This window comes from Meleagris gallopavo, chromosome 20 (genome assembly GCF_905368555.1).
Source record: "Meleagris gallopavo chromosome 20, MGAL_WU_HG_1.1, whole genome shotgun sequence".
NCBI classification, from domain to species: Eukaryota; Metazoa; Chordata; class Aves; order Galliformes; family Phasianidae; genus Meleagris; species Meleagris gallopavo.
Genome location: NC_139423.1, coordinates 259,263 through 281,265, shown reverse-complemented (window position 1 = coordinate 281,265; position 22,003 = coordinate 259,263). Strand labels below are relative to the sequence as shown.

At 40.5% G+C, this 22,003-nt stretch overlaps 1 protein-coding gene across 1 annotated transcript in view; it reads left to right on the top strand.

Annotated features, from left to right (window-relative positions):
- LOC100542090 (myosin heavy chain, skeletal muscle, adult-like) overlaps positions 1 to 22,003 on the top strand; it is a 39,952-nt gene that overhangs the window by 5,224 nt on the left and 12,725 nt on the right. Inside the window, exons 6-27 of the mRNA XM_031556286.2 lie at positions 2,177 to 2,269; positions 2,366 to 2,429; positions 2,519 to 2,617; positions 2,709 to 2,812; positions 2,992 to 3,130; positions 3,398 to 3,516; positions 3,613 to 3,762; positions 3,870 to 4,040; positions 6,298 to 6,607; positions 7,400 to 7,473; positions 7,562 to 7,649; positions 9,719 to 9,836; positions 11,420 to 11,543; positions 12,048 to 12,184; positions 13,651 to 13,906; positions 15,717 to 15,959; positions 17,462 to 17,638; positions 18,276 to 18,421; positions 18,505 to 18,595; positions 20,360 to 20,749; positions 20,834 to 20,960; positions 21,464 to 21,582. Of these exons, the coding sequence (XP_031412146.2) occupies positions 2,177 to 2,269; positions 2,366 to 2,429; positions 2,519 to 2,617; positions 2,709 to 2,812; positions 2,992 to 3,130; positions 3,398 to 3,516; positions 3,613 to 3,762; positions 3,870 to 4,040; positions 6,298 to 6,607; positions 7,400 to 7,473; positions 7,562 to 7,649; positions 9,719 to 9,836; positions 11,420 to 11,543; positions 12,048 to 12,184; positions 13,651 to 13,906; positions 15,717 to 15,959; positions 17,462 to 17,638; positions 18,276 to 18,421; positions 18,505 to 18,595; positions 20,360 to 20,749; positions 20,834 to 20,960; positions 21,464 to 21,582 (3,339 nt within the window). The remainder of the gene's footprint in view (positions 1 to 2,176; positions 2,270 to 2,365; positions 2,430 to 2,518; positions 2,618 to 2,708; positions 2,813 to 2,991; positions 3,131 to 3,397; positions 3,517 to 3,612; positions 3,763 to 3,869; positions 4,041 to 6,297; positions 6,608 to 7,399; positions 7,474 to 7,561; positions 7,650 to 9,718; positions 9,837 to 11,419; positions 11,544 to 12,047; positions 12,185 to 13,650; positions 13,907 to 15,716; positions 15,960 to 17,461; positions 17,639 to 18,275; positions 18,422 to 18,504; positions 18,596 to 20,359; positions 20,750 to 20,833; positions 20,961 to 21,463; positions 21,583 to 22,003) is intronic.

Sequence of the window (22,003 nt, the reverse complement as noted above, 5' to 3'; positions counted from 1 at the left end):
GATGTCCCTTTCTGTTGAGCAGCCCAGCTGCTGCAATCTGAGCCCAGCAGTGCAATTATATGGAACAGGCTTCATTCCCTAGCACACAGCAAGCAACAAACACCCTCGTGGCACAAGTGTCCCCAAAATCTGTGAGGAGGTATGTGCATCAAAGAGGGTGATGCCTGTCAGTGTGCTATTTGAGTACCCAAGGGCATAGTGGATCCTAAGGAAATCCCAAGGCTGAATACTTTTTCTCACTGAGAGGCAGGTGTCTGTGATTGATGGGTTGTTATGGCAAAGACAATTTCAGCATGAGCACTCTTTCCATCAGCACCATTTCAGTATCTCTTGGGCTCAGTTTTCACCAGCTGCTCACTATGCTAGGAGCAATCTCAGCAAAACTTGGAGACAGCTGAAAGATGTACTGATTGATACAAAAAAAAACCACCAGGTTCTCAGATGGACAACAACCTGTTCTTCCCTCTTCTGAGATTTTTCACGGAATATTTTATATTCACAATCTGTAGAACAGTAGTATGTTTCTTTTTATAAGGCCACTAAATTAGCAATCTCTTCTTAAGACCATTAAATAAAACACTCAGTTATGGCTCCATCTAGCCCAGCATCCAGTCTAAGACATAGAGTGAAATCAGGTATCAGGCAACAGCGTAAAAATAAAGGAAGAGAGTTATGATATTTCCCAGGAATGCTTTCTCAGCCTTGAGAAATTTGTAACACAGCCTGTAGACAGAAGTCTAGATTGAACTTGTGTAAAGGATTTCAGATCTTCCATACTGTTCCTATTCGCCATGCTACCTAATATGTTCCCAAGTTACAGCTATGCACTGAAATGAAGCTTTTTTGGCGGTGGAATCAACTGCACTGACACACACACACCTCTTAAAATGAGGAAGTTCATTTAGAAAGAGATATGAGAGAGGACACTACCCTAGATATTCGAGATTTCTTATGAGAGACAGAGAGAGGGACACAGAGAGAGAGAGCTTCGGATACCTCATATTTTTGAAGGGCTCTTCACTTCCAAACTAACTTAAATCCTTTGCGCCGCCTGCAGACACTGTTGGGAAAGGCGCTGCCTCCCCGCTGCAAGACGCTGCGGGCTGCTGCTCCATACCCGAATGATGTGCAGCACTTTCAGCTCTGCAGATGACCTTTCATCTGGATAAAACTGACGGTTTTTTTAATCTCATTCTTTGCTTTGCTTGGAAACCATCCGTGGCAAGACTTTCATTTTCTGACTGCTCAGGGATCAACCATGTCTTTGCTAAGAGCCTTGAGAAAACCTTTCTCTATCATCCCTAAACAGCACACTGTGACTCTGCCTTGTGTAACCTTCCTGCACCTGTACAGAAGAGACATCACAGAAAATTCTTTTCTCACCTTTTTTTTTTTTAAAAAAAAAAGAGAATACAATAGAGTTCTGAAATTTTGCATGTTAACCTTTTCTTCTGCGTTCCATCCAGTTTTCATCCAGGAAAAAAAAAAAAAAACAACAACAACAAATAAATATGAGGAAATAAAAGATAAGAAAAAGGAAAGAACTCCAGCCTCCAAGTGTCACTGCTCCCTTTTTTCATTAAGTTTATTATTTGAGTCTTAAGCTTCGCCCATGTCCTACCCCTCTTATCAAAGTGTGTCTGGAGATACACTGCTGCACTCTGAAAGGCTGCTGCTTGTTTGAATGTAACTGAAAAATTTTATATTCCCCCATGTTAGGTGGGTCCTACTTAAAGCTTTAAGACTGTACCATTTTCTCTGTGTCTTGTGTTTGAGTAACCTCCAGAGAAAAAAAAAAAAAAAGACAAAAAACCAACACCCATTTTTCATATTTTCTTTATCTGTTTGTGTCCTTTGTGAGCACTGAACAGGAATGTGGAAATATTTTTCTCATACAAATGTCAACCTCTCTGAGCTCTTCCATAATGATTCTGTATATAACACACAACATATGGTGGCACGTAGAAAAAGGACACAAAATACAGATTGGTCCTGCTCTTCCCCTGAAACCAATGGCAACATTCTTGAGCGATAGCTAATGAGTGTTTAAAAACTCTGTGAATTGGAGGTTCAAGTAATATATGAGATGTAAAAATGATCTGTTTGTAATGTATCCCTTGCCATATTTGTGTGCAACTAGTAGTGACTACTAAGATTCCCTTTCTCCCTGAACTAGGGAACGCTTGAGGATCAAATCATCAGCGCCAACCCACTGCTGGAGGCCTTTGGCAACGCCAAGACTGTCAGGAATGACAACTCCTCACGCTTCGTGAGTCCATTTCATTTCTGTTGGAATGCAAACATCTAACGTATGTCTCATCCATCGATTGCTCTGGCCAGTAGGTTGACCTCTACAACTTAACAGGGGAAGTTCATCCGGATCCACTTCGGAACAACAGGCAAGCTGGCCTCTGCGGATATAGAAACCTGTGAGTAGGAGTTAGTCAACACACACAGAATTCGTGCATTCCTGGTCTCAGATGTCCCAGAATCCTTGTGGCATCTCTCTTTCGGTTAGATCTCCTGGAGAAATCCAGAGTGACTTTCCAGCTGGCCAGTGAAAGGAGCTATCATATTTTTTACCAGATCATGTCCAACAAGAAGCCGGAGCTCATTGGTGAGTGCCAGCACTGCTGGGCTCTGCTTAGTGAGCTCCCTTTGCACTCTGACCTGCCTCGTACCACCAACGGCACACCCTACACTTGCAGATCTCCTTCTCATCACAACCAACCCCTACGACTTCACCTATGTGAGCCAAGGGGAAATCACTGTTGCCAGCATCGATGACAGCGAAGAGCTGTTGGCGACAGATGTGAGTACAGCACCCTGGCCAGGCAGATCCGAGCTGCACAGCCCGGATGGATCTCCGGCCTGTGCCACCCCGCAGCAGCCGCTCCCGTTGCTCACCCGGCCAAGGTCACGGCTCCATTGCAGCGCGGGCTGCAGGCTGCGCTCCTCCGGCCCCATCCGACCGGTCTGTTCTGTCCGCAGAACGCCGTGGACATCCTAGGCTTCAGCCCTGACGAGAAGGTGGGGATGTACAAGCTGACAGGGGCCGTCATGCACTATGGGAACATGAAGTTCAAGCAGAAGCAGAGGGAGGAGCAGGCGGAGCCAGACGGCACGGAAGGTGGGGAGGGTTGCTTGAAACGCTGGGACTGCTTTTACCTTTCCAGAAACTAAGCTTTAGCAGTCAGAGCAGGTGACATGAGGTCGCTGGTTTAGTTTATGGACACTGCTGTGCTGATGGGATGCACTCTCCATGGCGTTGAAAGGAGCTCCCCATCACAGCAGGCACATCTGACCAGTGCCCAGCTAGGCTGCTTCTAGCATATGCTTCCTAGAGGATCAAGGCATGTTTGCCCATGTTGTACTCCCTTGCTGTATCTCTTCCTAGTGGCTGACAAAGCTGCCTACCTGATGGGTCTGAATTCTGCGGAGTTGCTCAAGGCTTTATGCTATCCTAGGGTGAAAGTTGGGAATGAATACGTGACTAAAGGGCAAAATGTCCAACAGGTACCTAGAGAGCCGATTGGCTTTTAATTTTGTTCAGTTCTTTCAGTTTCATAGTTAGCTCAATCTTCTTTACTGCTGTGGCTATGTTTCTCACAGGTATACAATTCAGTGGGAGCGTTGGCTAAATCAGTCTACGAGAAGATGTTCCTATGGATGGTTACTCGAATTAACCAGCAGCTCGATACAAAGCAACCCAGGCAGCATTTCATCGGTGTCCTGGACATTGCTGGTTTTGAGATATTTGATGTGAGTTACAGTAGGTATGTTTGCCCCTTGATAATTCTTCCAAATTAAATGATGGTTGTTTTTTTGTTGTTTTTGTTTTGTTTTTGTTTTTGAATTTGAATTTGCAGTTCAACAGCCTGGAGCAGCTGTGCATCAACTTCACCAATGAGAAACTGCAACAGTTCTTCAACCACCACATGTTCGTGCTAGAACAAGAGGAGTACAAGAAGGAAGGCATTGACTGGGAGTTCATTGACTTTGGGATGGACCTTGCTGCCTGCATTGAGCTCATTGAGAAGGTTGAGGAAACATTCTTCTTTTTAGGAAAGCACATTTATTTCCTGGTCATTTATCTCTATAATCAATGGATACACAGATGGTGTATAGTCAATGGATATACAGATGGTATATATATATACATATATATATATATCCAGGAGTTTGGCTAATATAATTTATATTGGAGTAATGAGAGAAAGTCACTTATCGTATCCTGGGCTCGCAAGATGAACTCCAGTGGAGCGGATCTCCAGACAGATCCTTCCCCACTGGCCGTCAGCTCTTAAATGGCTCTAGGAGAGGTGCAGCCAGGCTCCACCCCTTCCAGCAGCACAGGTGATTTGCCTTCACCCATGCTCCCATGGCTGACTCATTGCTCGCCTCAGGTGATTAATCAGAGGTTCAGGCCGTGATTCAAGCAGCCCCATACATTTATCTCAGTGCATTTAATCTTAATAAATTCAAGTATTTATGTTGATTGATTAAAAACAGGCAATTTATAAAATCTAAAAGTGTATCTAAAATCTATTTAAAAATTAAAAATTTATGCAAATTTCTGGAGCAGCAAACTGCTTCTGCATAAAGGATGATTTTCTGACTGGGATGAAAGGCAGGGAGGCACATTAATTTTGCCTTTAGTAGTAGACAGTAAGGTGAAATTTCTAGTTTTGCTTTTTGCAGTAATTGGCAGAATTGAGTTCCATGTTCTCTCAACATAATTCTTTCTAGTCCCTCTATCAGTGCCCTCTGCCACTACAGTGGTAGTGATCTTAATGGGAATTAACCTCCCACTGCAGCAGAGACAGTGATCAGTAGTTGTGCACAGCACTTACATAGTGTCTGCAAATTGATGCACACACATCCAAACATCTTCCCATTCAGAAGCATACCAGTACCTATTCCCTGCCCGCTGCCCAGTGACTCCTTCAACCACCTCACAAGCACATTCACCACTTAATACTCATGGATGATGCCTTTGCACATTTAAGCCTCACACTTCTTCCTAACCTTCCATTGTTTCCACCACATAGCAGCATCTACAGCCAGCAGAACCATTCACAGGCAGTGCAAATTGCTATACTTATGCTTACTGCTCAGTGTCCACACAGTTTGTGTCCTGCATCTATGCAATACAGAATAGTTAAAGCCACAGGAATTACATCACATGCATTAATATAGCACTGTAGTCGCTTTTGTAATGATAGGAAAGAAGTAGACACATCTAGGATGCAAACCACCTGATAAAATGTCTCATTAGTGATTCTGTGAAATGTCTGTATGCATGCACTGATGCTAGAACAATCTGGACAGCTAACTCAGATCTACATTTTACTTTAGAGACACCTACAGCTAAGTAAGATATGTCCTAACCCCAGAGCTCTCACAGAACAGCCCAAACCTAGTGGGCAAAAGGTTCATTCAAAACATGATATTTCTGTCCAACACCCACTTCCTGGGATAGCTGATGCTCCAGAAAAATACTGATTCTAGTTATGGCAGCTGACTACCTGGTGTCAGCTGTAAGCATCTGATGGAATCTAGTTAAATTATATGTTAAAAAAAAAAAGTATATATTATAAAAAGAAGGAACTCCTAGGGTAATCTCTAGTCCAATGAAATAGAAGTCAAATGGGTATCTCCAGCAAAATTAGAAAAGATATAACACTATCAGAAGATTCCTAATTTGGCTTAGATGTAAGTTCTGATGTGTCTAAAGATATGCCTGCATTTCTGTATTAAAATATTTCCAATTTTAAATACGTTTTATGATAAATCAGAAGGCTATGGGTATTCTAATGTGCCAGATTACTGCCATTTACATTCTATATAAGGTGAGAAAAATCTTATCCCTCATGTGCATCCATTATTTATGCACATTTTTGAGGAGCCATGAGACTAAATTTACATTGGCAGTTGCAACTGATCACTTGTAACAGACATAAACAACAGCATCAGTAGTCCCATGAGCAGGGCACTGAAAGTTGTCTTCTGAATTCCTATTTTTATTTCACTGGTTTACATTCCAAAGAGTTTAGGGTAAAGATTATTGAAGCAATTGAATATAACATGAATTTTACAAACCTCTCACTCAGAAGATTGCATCTAAGGAATAACTAGATTATGTTTGATTATTGCAGTAGCTAATGATGTCTTAAGAACCTGTGCCTCACAAATTACAGTCATGGAAACAAACTGCAAATCATATGCAAGGTGAAATTTTATTCACTTTCCTTCTCCTCACTGCTTTCTTTCTTTATGTATTTATATTTCTCCCAGCCCATGGGCATCTTCTCCATCCTGGAAGAGGAGTGCATGTTCCCCAAGGCAACTGACACCTCTTTCAAGAACAAGCTCTATGACCAGCATCTGGGCAAGTCCAACAACTTCCAGAAGCCCAAGCCTGCCAAAGGCAAGGCTGAGGCCCACTTCTCCTTAATACACTACGCTGGCACAGTGGACTACAACATCACTGGCTGGCTTGAGAAGAATAAGGACCCCCTGAATGAAACTGTTGTGGGGCTGTACCAGAAATCATCCTTGAAGCTGCTGTCCTTCCTTTTCTCTAACTATGCTGGGGCAGAAACAAGTAAGTGCTCATTGATATGGCAGGAAAAAACTGAAGTTTATTTCTGTTTTTCATCTTTGTGGTATTCTCTAGGCTCTTTATCATTCTCTAATCCAATCCTAATCTTGTGTGCACAAGACTAAGATACAAACACATATAACTATATATATAATATATATATATATAACACATATAACTCCCTATTCTCATCGTGCAGAGAAGCAACACTCAGCAAGTCCAAAACAAAGTGAGGGGAGTTGAATGTTTCCTGACTTACTGAGATGTGATTCATGTGCATGGCTAGCCATCATCTAGATGGGCGTCAAATATATTTGGGAAATGCAAGCACTTTATGTTCTTTGGAGACTATATTTTGTTTCTTACCTTTGGGCTGCTGTAACACAGAACAGGTCCCTGTTTTTCGACTGAAGCATTAGAATAGGATTTTTTTTCTAGGGAAGACTTCACTGCACTCATAAGCAAATGTCCGCTGCCGAGCCGTTCCTGTGGCCTATCACCAAATTACATACAAATATAAAAATAAGTTGAGGATGTATCTTTGAGTCAAAGTAATGTCAAGTGGCACAGAGTAAAATGTAAAATGTCAGGCCACAGTGTTCCATACCACCAAAGCTGCATGCATTATGATGTAAACTAAGTTATATATCTGATATATATACCACACTGATTAATAACCAGCTAGCTATAGTTCACATAAAACTACCATGCAGCAGTAAGTCGCTATTTCACATTAATGTTTATATTGGCATACTGCTTACTCCAACCATTCAGCTCTTATGTACTTCTCCCAAGGTGATAGTGGCAGTGGCAAGAAAGGTGGTAAGAAGAAGGGGGGATCTTTCCAGACAGTATCTGCTGTGTTCAGGGTAAGTGAAGTTCTCCTTAAAACTGACCAATAAAAATGCAAAAGCTTTGTAACTCAGAGCTCAGACTTTGTGTTTTGTTCTGTCACAGGAAAATCTAAACAAGCTGATGACTAACCTAAGAAGTACCCATCCTCATTTTGTGCGTTGCTTGATTCCAAATGAGACCAAGACACCAGGTAAATCTGTTATTATACACTGAACTGACTAGAATTTGGCTGTTCAGCTTCTACACAAACTTCTTCTGATGTTCAAATGAGATTTCTAGTCTTGTCTGTAAAATTTTGAGCACTATGTGATCCTCCACACTTACCTATCTTTGCTTAATGAGTGTACAGATCCAAAGATAATAAAGATGAGATTTATTAGAATTGATGAATTTTAGAATGAATATCGAATGATGAATATTAGAGTGAATACTGAGTTGATGAATATTAGCACTGACTTTATTACAGGTGTCTGTTGGGAGTAAGAGCACTACCAAGTTCCTAATAAATGCCTGTTTTTAAGGCAGTGAGACTTTCAAAACTGCTGGGTTCAGGCCAAGGCAATTGAACAGCTTCTAAATATTCAGTGTTAGAATCCAATTCTAGCTGGAAGACTGTCAAAGAAATCATGCATCACTTGTAGAACTCATTGTATAAGCTGCTGGGTGCTTGCACCTGAAAAGCATTTTGATGTAAAGTTATTTTTGTTCCTTTCTTGAATTAAATATTAAACTCTTGCAAGGAGTTCAGTCTCCAAGAACAGTTCAGTTTGGGGCCATTATGTACCCTGTGTGGGCCTCAGGAGTCTAATCATTATGAAGCCTGATATTGGTGGAATGATAAGGTGTAGTAGATGCAACAGGAATACAAGGGATAAGAAGTTTAGCTTCAGTTTGCTCTGCTCCAGAATTTCCAAGCATTTCTTTCCCTTCTTTTTGTCTTTCTTGGTAACCTTGAAGAACACAAATATGGTTTGAGAAACATGCATGGGTATGACATTCAGATTTCAACTATTCATAGAATCATAGAATCATAAAGATTGGAAAAGACCTCTAAGATCATCCAGTCCAATCATCCTATTCATCTAAACTACTTTTATATCTAATTGAGAGAAGCTGGTATTTTAAGGTAAGACTCATCTGGCCCCTTTTAAATGTCTTAGGATGAGATGAATCACACCCTAGAAAACACTATTTCACTCCAGTGATTATAAATGAAGCCAGTATGGAAAGTCCACATTCCTGAAGTAATGAGAGAGTACCATGCTGGGGACTTGACAGTAGAGTAGGCATAAGGGAATTAAGGAAATCTACTGAAATATACATGAATGAACAACTCTGCCAGATATGGCTATCATTTTAAAATTCAGAGAGAGATGACTCAGAGGAAATATATCTGCCTTTTAAGAAAAAGAGCGGTGGTGAGTGAACAGAATAAAAAATTGTGAAGGAAGAGAGACTGGACATTTTCTGATTTTTAGCTGTTTTTAGGCTAATTATGCTCAACTTTCCTAACCATGCCTTTGAGTACACGTTATTTATAGATTACAATGAAAAGGTAAGAGTGAATGATATGAGTCATTCCGCATTAATTAATCTCTGTAGCAGCTGACAGAAATTTCTAAATCACGAAGTGATTCCAAAAGTATTGTACTTTGTTTGCAATACATGAGAATAAGATTAAGAAATGTAGTTGATTATTATATGTGATAGAGATCATTCTTCCAATTTCAGTCAGCCACCTTATACAGGCAGTTAAAATGACTTAGAGCTTTAAGGATCCTTCTTATCCCTTCAATTGCTGGAATGTATCTTTCAAATCTAATCAAGGTTGAGTGTAGTGAATATTTCCACAGCAGATCCGAGGTAAAATCATCTCTAAAATGAAGAGCTGTAGCATACATTGTGCCGCCTCTGCCTGCATCCTGTGAGACACTGTTGCTGTCGCAGATTTTTTTCATTCGGTCTTCTGGAGTACTTTTCTACCATTTTTTTCTATGGTAGAGAAATGTGGCCCCATGCCTTTTATCACTGGTGATTTATAAGCACTGCCAGTCCTAACATTCTGAGTTGCAAAGCTCAGGTGGTCGAAGCAACTTTCTCCAACTTCTATGAATTGAAGGCATATTCTGTCTTTATTTCCTCCATCTTTCATCAGGGCCTGGTTGAATTTTAGCAAAAGTGGAAGTTACTCTGTCATTCTAGTAAATATCCAGATCCCTTGGAAAAAAATGGAGTCATTATATACATGTCTTTTTTAAGGTGAAATGGACCATTACTTGGTGATGCATCAGCTGCGATGCAATGGGGTTCTGGAAGGCATCCGAATTTGCAGGAAAGGTTTTCCAAGCAGAATCCTTTATGCAGACTTTAAACAACGGTATGTCTTCAGTTATTGCTGTCAGTTAATATAAAAATTTGTTAAACTCACAACTCAGGTGACAAATATGGTGACACCATGCAGAAACACCCTCTGAAACAGACTAGTTTGGTGACATTTGAGGGAACTTTACCATAAATATTATCATTAGTCACTCCAGTCTTTTCCCTCTTTGATCAGACCAGAGGTTTGTTGATTTGTCAGAACCTGTATCATTTCTGAACTGTGGTCACTGCCTATTGCTTCAAAGAGTGACAAAGTGCCTGTTGGATGAGTTAAGTGGCATTATAGATTACTCTTTATAAGTCTATGGGAGTCTTACAAAACAATATTGAAATAATACATTGATACAGACTCCTTAGATTGCATTCACCAAGCATTCAAAACTCCAAGGCTTTGCTGGTGCTTTGTCACTGGCCTGTATCCTGTTAAAATGCAGACAATGAAACTGGTTTTCAACTGCTCAGTTGCTATAAAGTGCTAAATCAGAGCTGGGTATTATTGCTATTAAATGTACCAGTAGCATCTTCCATGCTGACTTGGTGTAAAAAGCTCTTTCCCAGCAAAAAGGCATAGCCTGTTTGCTTCTTCCTTCCTTTCCTGGCCTCTTTGGCAAGCAATTGATAATACTCTTTCTGCAGCAAGAATATTCAGACTTTGAAGAAGTGAAGACTGGAATGCAGGACCTCTTTGAATATGCCCTGCAACCTGATGTTTAATTCAGTAAGATATTAGTTGATCTCAATTGTCAAATCATAACTTGATGTGACAGGTAAAGGGGACACTCCAAAATAGCAATGGTCCAGAAACAAAAATTGCTACACAGTACAAAAGAGATGTGCTGAGGTTCAGAGAGAACTACAGCAGAAGCCTAAAATACAAAATAAATGCATTGTTCCACTTTCACTATCTTGATTTTATATTTTCTCTTACTTGACTGCTAGAAGTGCCCCAGTGTACAGTCACCCTTCATAATTTCTTAATTGAAGGAAACCCCTTTAGAAGAGTTAGGTGATCCTATCCACAACATAGCATTACCTTAATCATTAAGCTACCTTGCAAAATGCTAAGACTGTTGCTGGAAGTTAAAAAATAATACTATGTCATTTTTAGTCCAAATTGAAGGATTCAGTGGTGGGACCTGTAGAGACAGCGAAGTCTATATTCCTTTTCAAGGCCTGTATTCCTTTTGGAATACAGTTGATTTTTGTTAGCAGCTTTAATTCATCTTCCCCTTTAATTTAAATAGCCTTATTCTGGTAAATGAAACAAGATGAGATGACAAAGTTGACATGTTCTCACTATGTTCTTTGTAATTCTTGGACCTACAAATACTGTTAAGTATGCACATTAATTTTGTATGTCACAACACACTATATTGCTACACAGCCAACAGATTCCACTGCAGAGTAATCGTATCCCCTTGTCATCATATTCTGTTCAGCCAAGGCTGTCTAGGTTTCAGATGGTGTACTCAGCTGCTTTCAAACACCTCAGTTTCCAATCACATTATCTTATTATGCACAGTAGCCCCAATTCTCCTCATGCTGTTTGCAACCAGCGCTTTGCAACCTATCTTACAGGTACAAGATTCTTAATGCCTCAGCCATTCCAGAAGGCCAGTTCATTGACAGCAAAAAGGCTTCAGAAAAGCTTCTTTCCTCCATTGATGTGGACCACAACCAATACAGATTTGGCCACACCAAGGTAAAGTTCTTGTGGAAGAGTGGGTGTATTAATGGCAAAAAATACCATTTGTTTAAAGTATTTCTTGTGTATAAAATCAGCCTTCATGGTGATTAGGAAACAACTGTGTACACTGTTAAATGAAGTTCATCATGTATGGCTCTCAAGCCATCCATAAGTTACTTAACAGAGCCTTAACCATTGAGATACAAAAGGGTACAGTGAAAAGACAGAGTAGAATGGCATGCTAGGTTAACTCTTTGTTTTATTAATTAGGTCTTCCCCAGTTTACTCTGGAGCTAGCCTTTGTTGACTTCACAACAGTGTGATTAGATTATACAAAGGGTGATTTGTCACGAAACACAGGAGCACTGAGGATATTTACAGTGACCCAAAACTTCTCTAGCCATTAAACAGTTACTCTCCATACTTTCTTCCAAAACTGCCTTTGCTTACTTACATCACATGCCAATCATTGTGTATCTGCCTGACCCTCAAACTGCTTAGCCTTCTCTTATGTTCTAGGTGTTCTTCAAGGCAGGTCTCCTGGGACTCCTAGAAGAAATGAGAGACGAGAAGCTTGTGAGCCTCATCACTCATATGCAAGCTATGTGTAGAGGGTATCTCATGAGAACTGAATTTAAAAAGATGAATGCAAGAAGGTAATACATGAACACAGCACAAGTCAAATTGTACCAACCAAAAGTCTGGGATTGCAGCATCCCATCTCAGGCACAAATCTGTTCTCGGTGAAGGCATTTAGAAAGATTAGGGGAAATAGAAAAAGCAGAAACTAATATTTTCCTTGTTGTAACCTTCCAAATTCTGGCAATGGCAGTTTAGTAGTTTGACTGAGCATCTGGACCACGATAGTTAACAGTGAGCCCTTCCTCCAGGAATGTAATAACCTTTAGAATCATTTTCAACCTTTAAAGAACCCTGTGATGGAGATAGACAAACCTTAGTACTTGTTCATTTGGCTGTTTGGAATATGCTGTCTGACCGTTTCATTAAATCACATCAGTTTGTAATGAATGGATTCACATTCTACTCTACTTGTTTTATTTCATTGCTTCATTTCTGTCTAAGATGAAGAATTCTAACTTGTACAGAGAAGATATGTTATGTAAAACAGTTGAGAAAATACCCTTTTCATTTCTGTCCTTTTGAGCGGAAGTCATGCGAAATTTGGAGTATAGGGGTAGCAGCACTGCACACACCAAGCAAATTGTCTCAAATATTTTTGACAAGTGAAAGCTGTTTATGGGGAGCAAGGATAACATAAACCCATAGGATGCTATCTGCCAACTAGTAGCCTTTATCTGTAATACCCTACCATATATGTTTAGCTCAGCAGCTTCCCAAAACAGGGGTGGTTTCTAAGAATTTGATAACCTGTACTGGATTTCTCTGCAATGAACTGTCAAAGCTGCCTTGAACAAAATCCTGTGGCATTCAATAAAAACAATGAACACACAAGAACCACTGAGTCCAACCCCTGGCTCCACACCCTGGTCCTCCTCTGCAACCCTTTCCCAGTGACCTCTGTGCCATGGGAGGCACTGCTGGCTCTGCAGGTGGAGCACAGCACGCTAGGCCCATGGTGGTTCCATGTGCCCTGTCCTTAGGGTCATGGTTGGAGAACCAGAGCCAGGGTTGTCGAGCAGCTGGGGGCTGGAGCTGCCATAGTAAGATTTCATTGTTGTTTTCATTTTGTGTGTCAATAATTTCTAATATTATAGTTGTTGTTTTTTCGGACCCAAAAGCATCAAGCTGCCATTTCCACAATTTAGTAACACCCATTTTTATAATCTCAACGTGAATGTCAGTTTTCGCTCTGGTCTTCACCCAAGCGCTTACACTTTGAGATTCAGGAAAGTTTCAGAGATTATCAGACAACATGACAGAGAATTTTAGTCCCCCTCTTATGCCCAGTATAGCTATTGTTCATTCTACGGAGCCAGGCATTCAGCAGTCCGGTGTTCAGAAATTACTTTAATAAGCACAAGCAAGGTGAGATAAAACTTCCCTGAACAAAATGTTGATGCTGTGTTACCAATAACAAGAGTCTGTTTCTAACCCAAGTCTCTCCAGTCTCATAACCTGTATTATTTTCATGCATTTTCAGAGAATCCATTTATATAATCCAATACAATGTTAGAGCATTCATGAATGTCAAGCACTGGCCCTGGATGAAGCTGTACTTCAAGATGAAGCCCATGTTGAAGAGTGTAGAATCTGAGAAGGAGATGGCCAACATGAAGGAAGAGTTTGAGAAGACCAAGGAAGAGCTTGCAAAGTCTGAGGCAAAGAGGAAGGAGCTGGAGGAGAAAATGGTGTCCCTGCTGCAGGAGAAAAATGACTTGCACCTGCAGGTTCAGTCTGTGAGTAACCTCCATTTTCAAATTCACTTCCACTTTCTCTTTTTCTACAGCTATTTCCATTCTCTTTTCCATTGTCATACATAAACAGACAGGTAACAGGGCCACATTCTCCTCTACCTTATATCTGGTCTTGTCATCTATGCCTAAGCAAAGTGGGTACAAAGCAGATATATGGTATTACCACTGTTATGAAAAAGGGAAATTCTGACAGGGATCAAGTGTAAAGCCACTTTGTCACAGATCTGCAATGTGTCCCGAGCTGCATTCTCTGGATCTGTATGAAATACAGCTTGTTTCCTGAGTTGCTGACCATTCTAATGTGGAGCCAGGGATGAGGCTGCTTTTCTATCAGAGACAGGAGTGATAGTATGGAATGAAGACTGATGTTTTTCAGCTGCAACAATACTAAGAAGAGACTGAATTTGCACAAGACAGGAATACTGCCAGTTGTTACAAGGTAGTAAGATACTTCATCGCCAAGGGCTGTCTGGTGCAAGTGGAACTGCCACTTGACTCCATGTGCTCTTGAAGTAGCTGGCTTTGGACAGTTCTGTATTATTTCAAGCCCTAAGACAGTCATTGTGCATGTTGAAGGATAGATTCCTTCCCTGAATCCTTCTTCAGCACTTCAACTTAACATCACTCAGTTTTCTGAGTTCCTTTGCATCCTTTTTGGTACTTAGTGTCCTGTTCTCCAGTGCCAACCTACTCTATAAATATTTTAGGCTTCACTGTAACCCCTTAACATAGAATGTAACTGAAAAAAAGCAAGAAGCTCAGGTTTAGCTTCCAAGTTAGGATTCCATCAACGTACTCTATGGTTTCAGATTTCAGAGCATTAAAAAAGTCTTAAGATATGATTATTTCCCTTAGAGTGTTATCTGCCTCTTTCCTGACTCAGTTTCTCACTGTTTCATCACTGGAAGAATCCTTTCTGTCTGCTTTTTAAGTTCTATTGCTGTGTGAATTTGAATCAACTCTAATTTAAATGCTCCTCATAAGCTCTTTTCTCCATGTTTGTCCTCGGAAAACACTCAGTAGCACTGGTGTGCACTCAGTAGCACAACAATAGCAGTAATTTTGAGTGCCTTATGAGTTTCAGTATGAATTTGAGAGATAACAATCTTTGTTACTGTAGTGATGTCTTTTCTCCATTACTTTTCTGGGAAAAAACAGCATATACCTTTTCTGGTATTCTGCCTAGAATACATCACAGTAGCATTAATTTGAGTAACATTTAATCTGTCAATCATGTTGCTCAAAATGTTAGTTATAGTAGAAATTGCAAGCTAAACTCTACGTTAAGCAATGTTTTTTCGCCATAAACCCAATCCTGTTTTGGCTGAAAGAGGTTAAACAATGAGAGAGCCAGGTAATCTCAAGTGAATTAAGGGGCGGAAGGAGTTCGGGGAGAGACAATCAGACCTGTGTCATTAGAGCTGGAGGAGCTTATTAAAGATAGAATAATCCAAAAATGACTTTCAAATGTCTTATGTTTTACAAATCCTAATGTTGGTTCATGCTTCCATGACATCCAGTTTGCTGATCCAGATTGTTGCAGATCCAGTTTGTATTACTGATATCAAACCACCTGACCAGCTTAAAGGAAGGGCTTTATGTGGGATTATGGTTCACTTTATAAATCACGACCAAGCAGGGTAATCTCCCCATTATTGGATCATGAGCATTACTTCCTAACAGCATAGGAAATCTTATCTTGACTTGTGCATTCATTTCCTGGAGGAGGCACCTGAGCAGTGTGTTGCTTTTCATCATGTGTATGTAACTCACTTTCAATGTGTTCTGACAGGAGAGTGAAAATCTAGCTGATGCTGAGGAGAGATGTGAAGGTCTCATCAAAAGTAAAATTCAGCTGGAAGCTAGAATTAAAGAACTTAATGAAAGAATGGAGGATGAAGAGGAGATGAATGCTGAATTGACAGCAAAGAAGAGGAAACTTGAGGATGAGTGCTCTGAGCTGAAGAAAGATATTGATGATCTTGAACTGACTCTGGCCAAAGTGGAAAAGGAGAAGCATGCAACAGAGAATAAGGTGATAGACACATCAGGAAATTATTCTTCCCCAGTTTTTCCAGACAGGTTTCAGTTTTGTGGGATGTTGCAGAGTTTCCTAAGTGCCTTCAGTGGAAGTGCCCAAGGCACAAAAAGATATTGCCACTTAATTGCCTGTAACAGAAAAAAATTTGCTAAAATTATAATTTCTTGTTAGGAAAAATATTTTTCTCATGGTATTTCAAAAAAGTTAACAGCTTGCTGAGGTGTTTGATGGAGAATTTCCATACGCTGCTATTTTCAGGCATAAGGAACCAGTGTCTCTCCTGTGGATGAAGAATTAGTATGCTTGCGAGTGGCTCAATAGAGATGGCTGTGTAGATCCTTTCTCCTCAATGAATGAGAACTGATCTTGCAAATGCAGAATGTTTTCTTATAATTCTCTTGTATTTAAGAAGCCCAGATCTCAGCTATGATGGCTATCCTTTCTTTCCATTGACTTGACTACACTATGAGAGTTCCTGAATTCTAAGGATCAGGTTGTCATTAGCTCATTTATCTCCTAGTAAAAATCTTAGAATGCAAAAGCCCACGTCTGTGGTGACAGCATTCAGTACTGCCGTAGAAACAATACTAACAGAGATGTATTTACACGTTGAGGTTCCCTTTACTGACGACACTGAAAACACTGCTGGATCCTAAGTTTGCAATTTTAGACATGTTGGACATTTCTATGCTAATGTTTAGAGGAAATATAGATGGTGTTGGGTAGTAAGATAAGGACCACATAGCTAAAGCACCAGCAGAGTGGACTTTCCTTATGGATACTGTCAGTTTTTTCCGTCTGAATGAGACAAGTGGAAGCAAACATCAGGCAAACTCATGCGGAGAGGCTGATGTGTTCGAGATAACGGTGTTGGTAGAGCAGTGGTTCATGCAGTGGTTCATGAAGAGCAAGGAATAATTTTCCAAAATAAAGCCACCGGAACTGGCATGTCAACAGATGTGTCAAGGGCTCTAGACCTCAATTCATTATAATGTCTTAAAAGGCAGAAGATTCTATGTATATTGCCAAGTTACTTAAACTTTTATGGAAAATTTGACATACTCTGATTGGCTGTGATTTGCATTTGGTAGTATCTTCTAAACAACCTCACTTCCTGAGAAATTACAGCTGTGTGCCTAGCAAATATATCACATGTAGAAAATGCATTTTTTCAACAAGAGCAACTCAGAGGCCTTCAGTAAATCCAAGCAGAGTACAGCCTGCAAGTACAAATGAATATCTAGCACACGTTCCACTATAAAAACAGTCAGAGTAAGGCTGGGAGTCAAGACCAACTAAAGCAAGGATTTTTACCACTTCAGGACCAGAGTGGTATGACAGGCATGATACTAGTTACTACTCTCATCATAAAAAGTGTAGACCTTCTGTGGAGATCACTTTGACTCTGTCCATGCAAGATTTTGCAGAAGTGCTTTCACTGTGTTCTCAATCTCTTATTATAACCCCTCATAGTATGGATGCTTGCTGCCTAATAGGTTAAGAATCTGACTGAAGAGATGGCAGCTCTGGATGAAAATATTTCTAAACTCACCAAAGAGAAAAAGGCCCTCCAGGAAGCACACCAGCAGACACTGGAATACCTACAGGCTGAGGAGGACAAAGTCAGTATACTCACCAAAATCAAGACCAAACTGGAGCAGCAAGTAGATGATGTAAGACAAAAAAAATGGAGTTGTGTAGGTGGATGCTCTGACAGATCAGGAGAGAAGAAATCTGTAGTTGGGAAAGTAAACGACATTTAGAACAGCCAAGCCAGCTCTAACAATTTTACCTAATAACTTACAGGCAGTTGATAGGGTGTTGTGGAATCCAGTGTATTTTCCATCTTTTCTTGGCTGTTTAATCTGTGCTCATCACTGGATATTTCAGCATTGTAGACTTTTGTACTGCACATTTTAACCAACTAGCTTTAGCTGCTATCTGAGGCAGTTTGAGGCTTGTTGCAGACCTATGTACTTTATGGGTATAATCCAGAAAGCTATGGATTCTGGAAAATTGTCAATGTTTTACAGTCTGTATGATAGGAACTACAGTCACTGGAAATCTTTAATTTCTTTATTTTTGAATAGCTTGCATTTCACCTGTGCACCCCTAAGTTGTGATCAGCTTAACATCAGAAACCAAACCTTGATCATGTAGTAAGAGTAGGAGGAGATGAGAATATGTATAGGATCTGGTTGTTTCCTCTAGTTTTGATTTGCAACTCTATTTATTTAAGATGTTTACATCAAGAATATTTACTATTGAAGCATATCTTATCTGTTTCAAAGTATGTTTTATGTGTTCTAGCTTGAAGGATCTCTGGAACAAGAGAGAAAACAGCGAATGGACCTTGAGAGAGCAAAGAGAAAACTGGATGGGGATCTGAAAATGTCTCAAGATTCCATCATGGATTTGAAAAATGATAAGCAACAGACGGATGAAAGGCTAAAAAAGTATTGCACTGACTTATTCTCTAAATTCCAAAATTCATATTTTGTCTTAACTATATTGAATTCACATTCTTGTTCTTTAACAGAAAAGATTTTGAAATTAGCCACCTGCAAAGTAAAATTGAAGATGAGCAGGCTCAAAGTTCTCAGCTGCAGAAGAAAATCAAGGAGCTTCAGGTAAAGTCTAAAGATATCTAAAGATATTTATAGTAGCTGTGTACTGGTTTCATGGGATTATCTGATATTTTCTTCGAATGTCATAGAGAAATATTATTCTGCACATAAAAAACCAATGAACATAGACTCGCAGTGCTGTTCCTGTCTGACAGCACTTTTTTTACAGAGGCTCCGGTCTATAATCATAGGTGAGTATGTAAGAATTTCTTAAGCAAAGCTTATGGCAGGCTTCAAAAAATGGCCAAGATACTGAGTTAAAACAGTAGTGAAGCCATTAAGAATTACCTCTGTAAGAAAATTAAAGAAAGTTACATAATCAGCATAGAGAGTCACCATCTTAGTGCAGAGCCAAGGAAAACAGTTACTTTCATTGATATCACCCCATGGTTACTTGTCCCAGGGTTCATTACGCTGTGTTTGCTGATGGAGACGGCCTGACCTTCTGCAAATTCCTAAACAACTCACATCATTTTACATTTTTCAGAGACTCATCCATTATGCCTTTAGAAAAGTGCAGTTCTATGCCTGTCATTACATAAGAAAATTCATTCTGAGCTACAATATTTAGTGAAATTTCAGATTTTCACAAAACCACAGAATCAAACAGATTGGAAAGAACCTCTGCAGATCATCTAGTCCAGCCACCCCTAAAGCAGGTTCCCTACAGCAGGTTGCAAAGGAAAGTGTCCAGGCAGGCTTGAATATCTTCAGAGGAGACTCCACTACCTCTCTGGGCAGCCTATTCCAGTGCTCTGTAATCCCCACAGCAAATAAGTTTTTCCTCTTGTTCAAATGGAAATTCCTGTTTTCTAATTTGTACCTACTGCCCTTTATTCTGTCACTGGGCACCACTGAAAAGAGCCTGGCACATCTGCTTGGCTCCTGCTCTTTAGATATTTATAAGCACAGATGAGATCTTCTCCTCTAGGTTGAAGACCCCCAGCCTTTCCTCATGAGGGAAATGCTCCAGTCACTGACCATCTTTGTAGATCTCCACTGGACTCTCCCCAGTAGTTCCCTGTCCGTCTTGGACTGAGGAACCCAGAACTGGACACAGTACTCCAGATGTAGACTTATAGGGGCAGAGCAAAGGAGAGAACCTCCTTCACCCTGCTGGCCACAGTCTTTGTAATGCACCACAGGGTCCCATGAGCCTTTGCCACGAGGGCACACTGCTGGTCATGGCCAACCTCTTGTCCACCGATACATTCAGATCCTTCTTCACAGATCTCCTTCCCAGCAGGCCAGCCCCTGACCTGTACTGATGCATGTGGTTATTCCTCCCCAGGTGCAAGACTGTACATTTGCTCTTGTTGATCCTCTGCACACAACTCTCAGCTTGTCCAGGCCTTGCTGAATGGCACACAGTCTTCTGCTGTGTCAGATCCACCTCCCAGCAAATTTGCTGAGGGTGCACTGCATCTCTTAACCCAGGTCACTGATGAAGATATTAAACAAGAGCAGATCCAGTACCGACTCCTGGGGAACACTGCTAGTTAAAGACCTCCAATTAGATTATGAGCCACTAATCACAACTCTCTGAGCATTGCAAGTCAGCCGTTTCCCTGTCCGCTCACCTATCCCACAGATCCTAAGTTTACATTCACTGTATTGAATGTCCCAGGACACAATTCAGTGAAATTTCTTGCGGTGCTTTACTCTCCATGTTGATATAACAAAAGTAAATGTTTGCTCTTTATTCTTTAAAGCTTACTTCAGGTATGTCTATTCAGATGTTCTCATTTAACCGATTAACTTTCCTAGGCTCGTACAGAAGAATTGGAGGAGGAAATTGAGGCTGAACGTGCAAACTGTGCAAAGACTGAAAAGCAGCGAGCTGACCTCTCCAGGGAGCTGGAGGAGATCAGTGAGCGCCTGGAGGAAGCAGGAGGGGCTACGGCAGCTCAGATCGAGATGAACAAGAAGCGCGAGGCAGAATTCCAGAAGATGCGCCGTGACCTCGAAGAGGCCACGCTGCAGCACGAAGCCACGGCTGCCGCCCTGCGGAAGAAGCATGCGGACAGCACAGCGGAGCTTGGGGAGCAGATTGACAACCTGCAACGAGTCAAGCAGAAGCTGGAGAAGGAGAAGAGTGAGCTGAAGATGGAGATTGATGACTTGGCCAGCAACATGGAGTCTGTCTCCAAAGCTAAGGTTGGATTAAATATTTCTCGCCACTGCAGTTGTTTTTCTGAACAATTAAATGGACTGACAGATACGCTCTCTATGTCTTAACAGAGCAATCTGGAAAAGATGTGCAGAGCTCTCGAAGACCAGTACAGTGAAGTCAGAACTAAAGATGATGAGCATATGCGGCTAATTAATGATATGAACACCCAGAAAACACGTCTACAGACTGAGAATGGTGTGCCCTTAGATTAAATATAATTGTCCAGTGCTAAGTATTTAAATATGCTGCCTATATATTTTCTAATACATTCATCACTGGGTGATCTGAACAAAATTCAGACTGAAGAGTTTCTTCCTGTGGATAGTCAAGAAAACTCTACCCAAAGGAAGAAAGCAAGCCAAAAGAAGTATTCTCAATCAAAATGAATGTGTGGGCCTGTGATCAGCTCATTCCATTTCTTTGGTGCTAGCATAGTGTTATCTTTGACAGCTTTTTCCTACTAGTGAGAATGAAATTATAGAATCACAGAATCCAGAGTTAGATGGAACCTTTAAAGGTCATCTAGTCCAACCCCCCGGCAATGAACTGAAACATCCACAGTTCAATCAGGTTGTTCAGAGCCTGTCCCTGAATTTTACTTTAAATCTTGTAATCTTTTTGTGTATGGCTAGCCTTTCTCATTTGTACAAATTTCCTATGTCTCATATTTCTCTTTAAAAAAAACATTTTCTTGTTAGGTGAACTAACTCGGCAACTGGAGGAGAAGGAGTCCTTGATTTCTCAGCTGACTAGAGGCAAACAGGCTATCACACAGCAGACAGAAGAGCTGAAGAGGCAACTAGAGGAAGAAAATAAGGTGGTTTGTTTTAATTTGGTCCTGAAAATTGTAAAATAAATCAATGTGATAAAAGAATAAATGAGAGCTCCTCTGAGAAAGATACATTAACAGTGAAACTTCAGAACTTTGTCTTGGAGTATAATGCAAGAAGTGACATTAGAAATTAATTTAAGCTCTTCTTACCATGCTTTCTGAAGTTCAAATACAGGAGAGAAGTGAATGAGAATATCTGTGTACATGCCTTACTGCTATGGGAAATCCCTGATTCAAAGAATACAGCAGCAGCCAAAAAATTAGAAAAAGATCAGGAGTGAACTACCCAGGATTAGAAATGACAACATAGCGTCAAGTCTTTTCCACCTTCAGACAAACACTAAATTCTACCTGAAAAGTTTACAGGGAGACTTTTAGAGAAATTATTCCCAAGTTTCCTACTGCA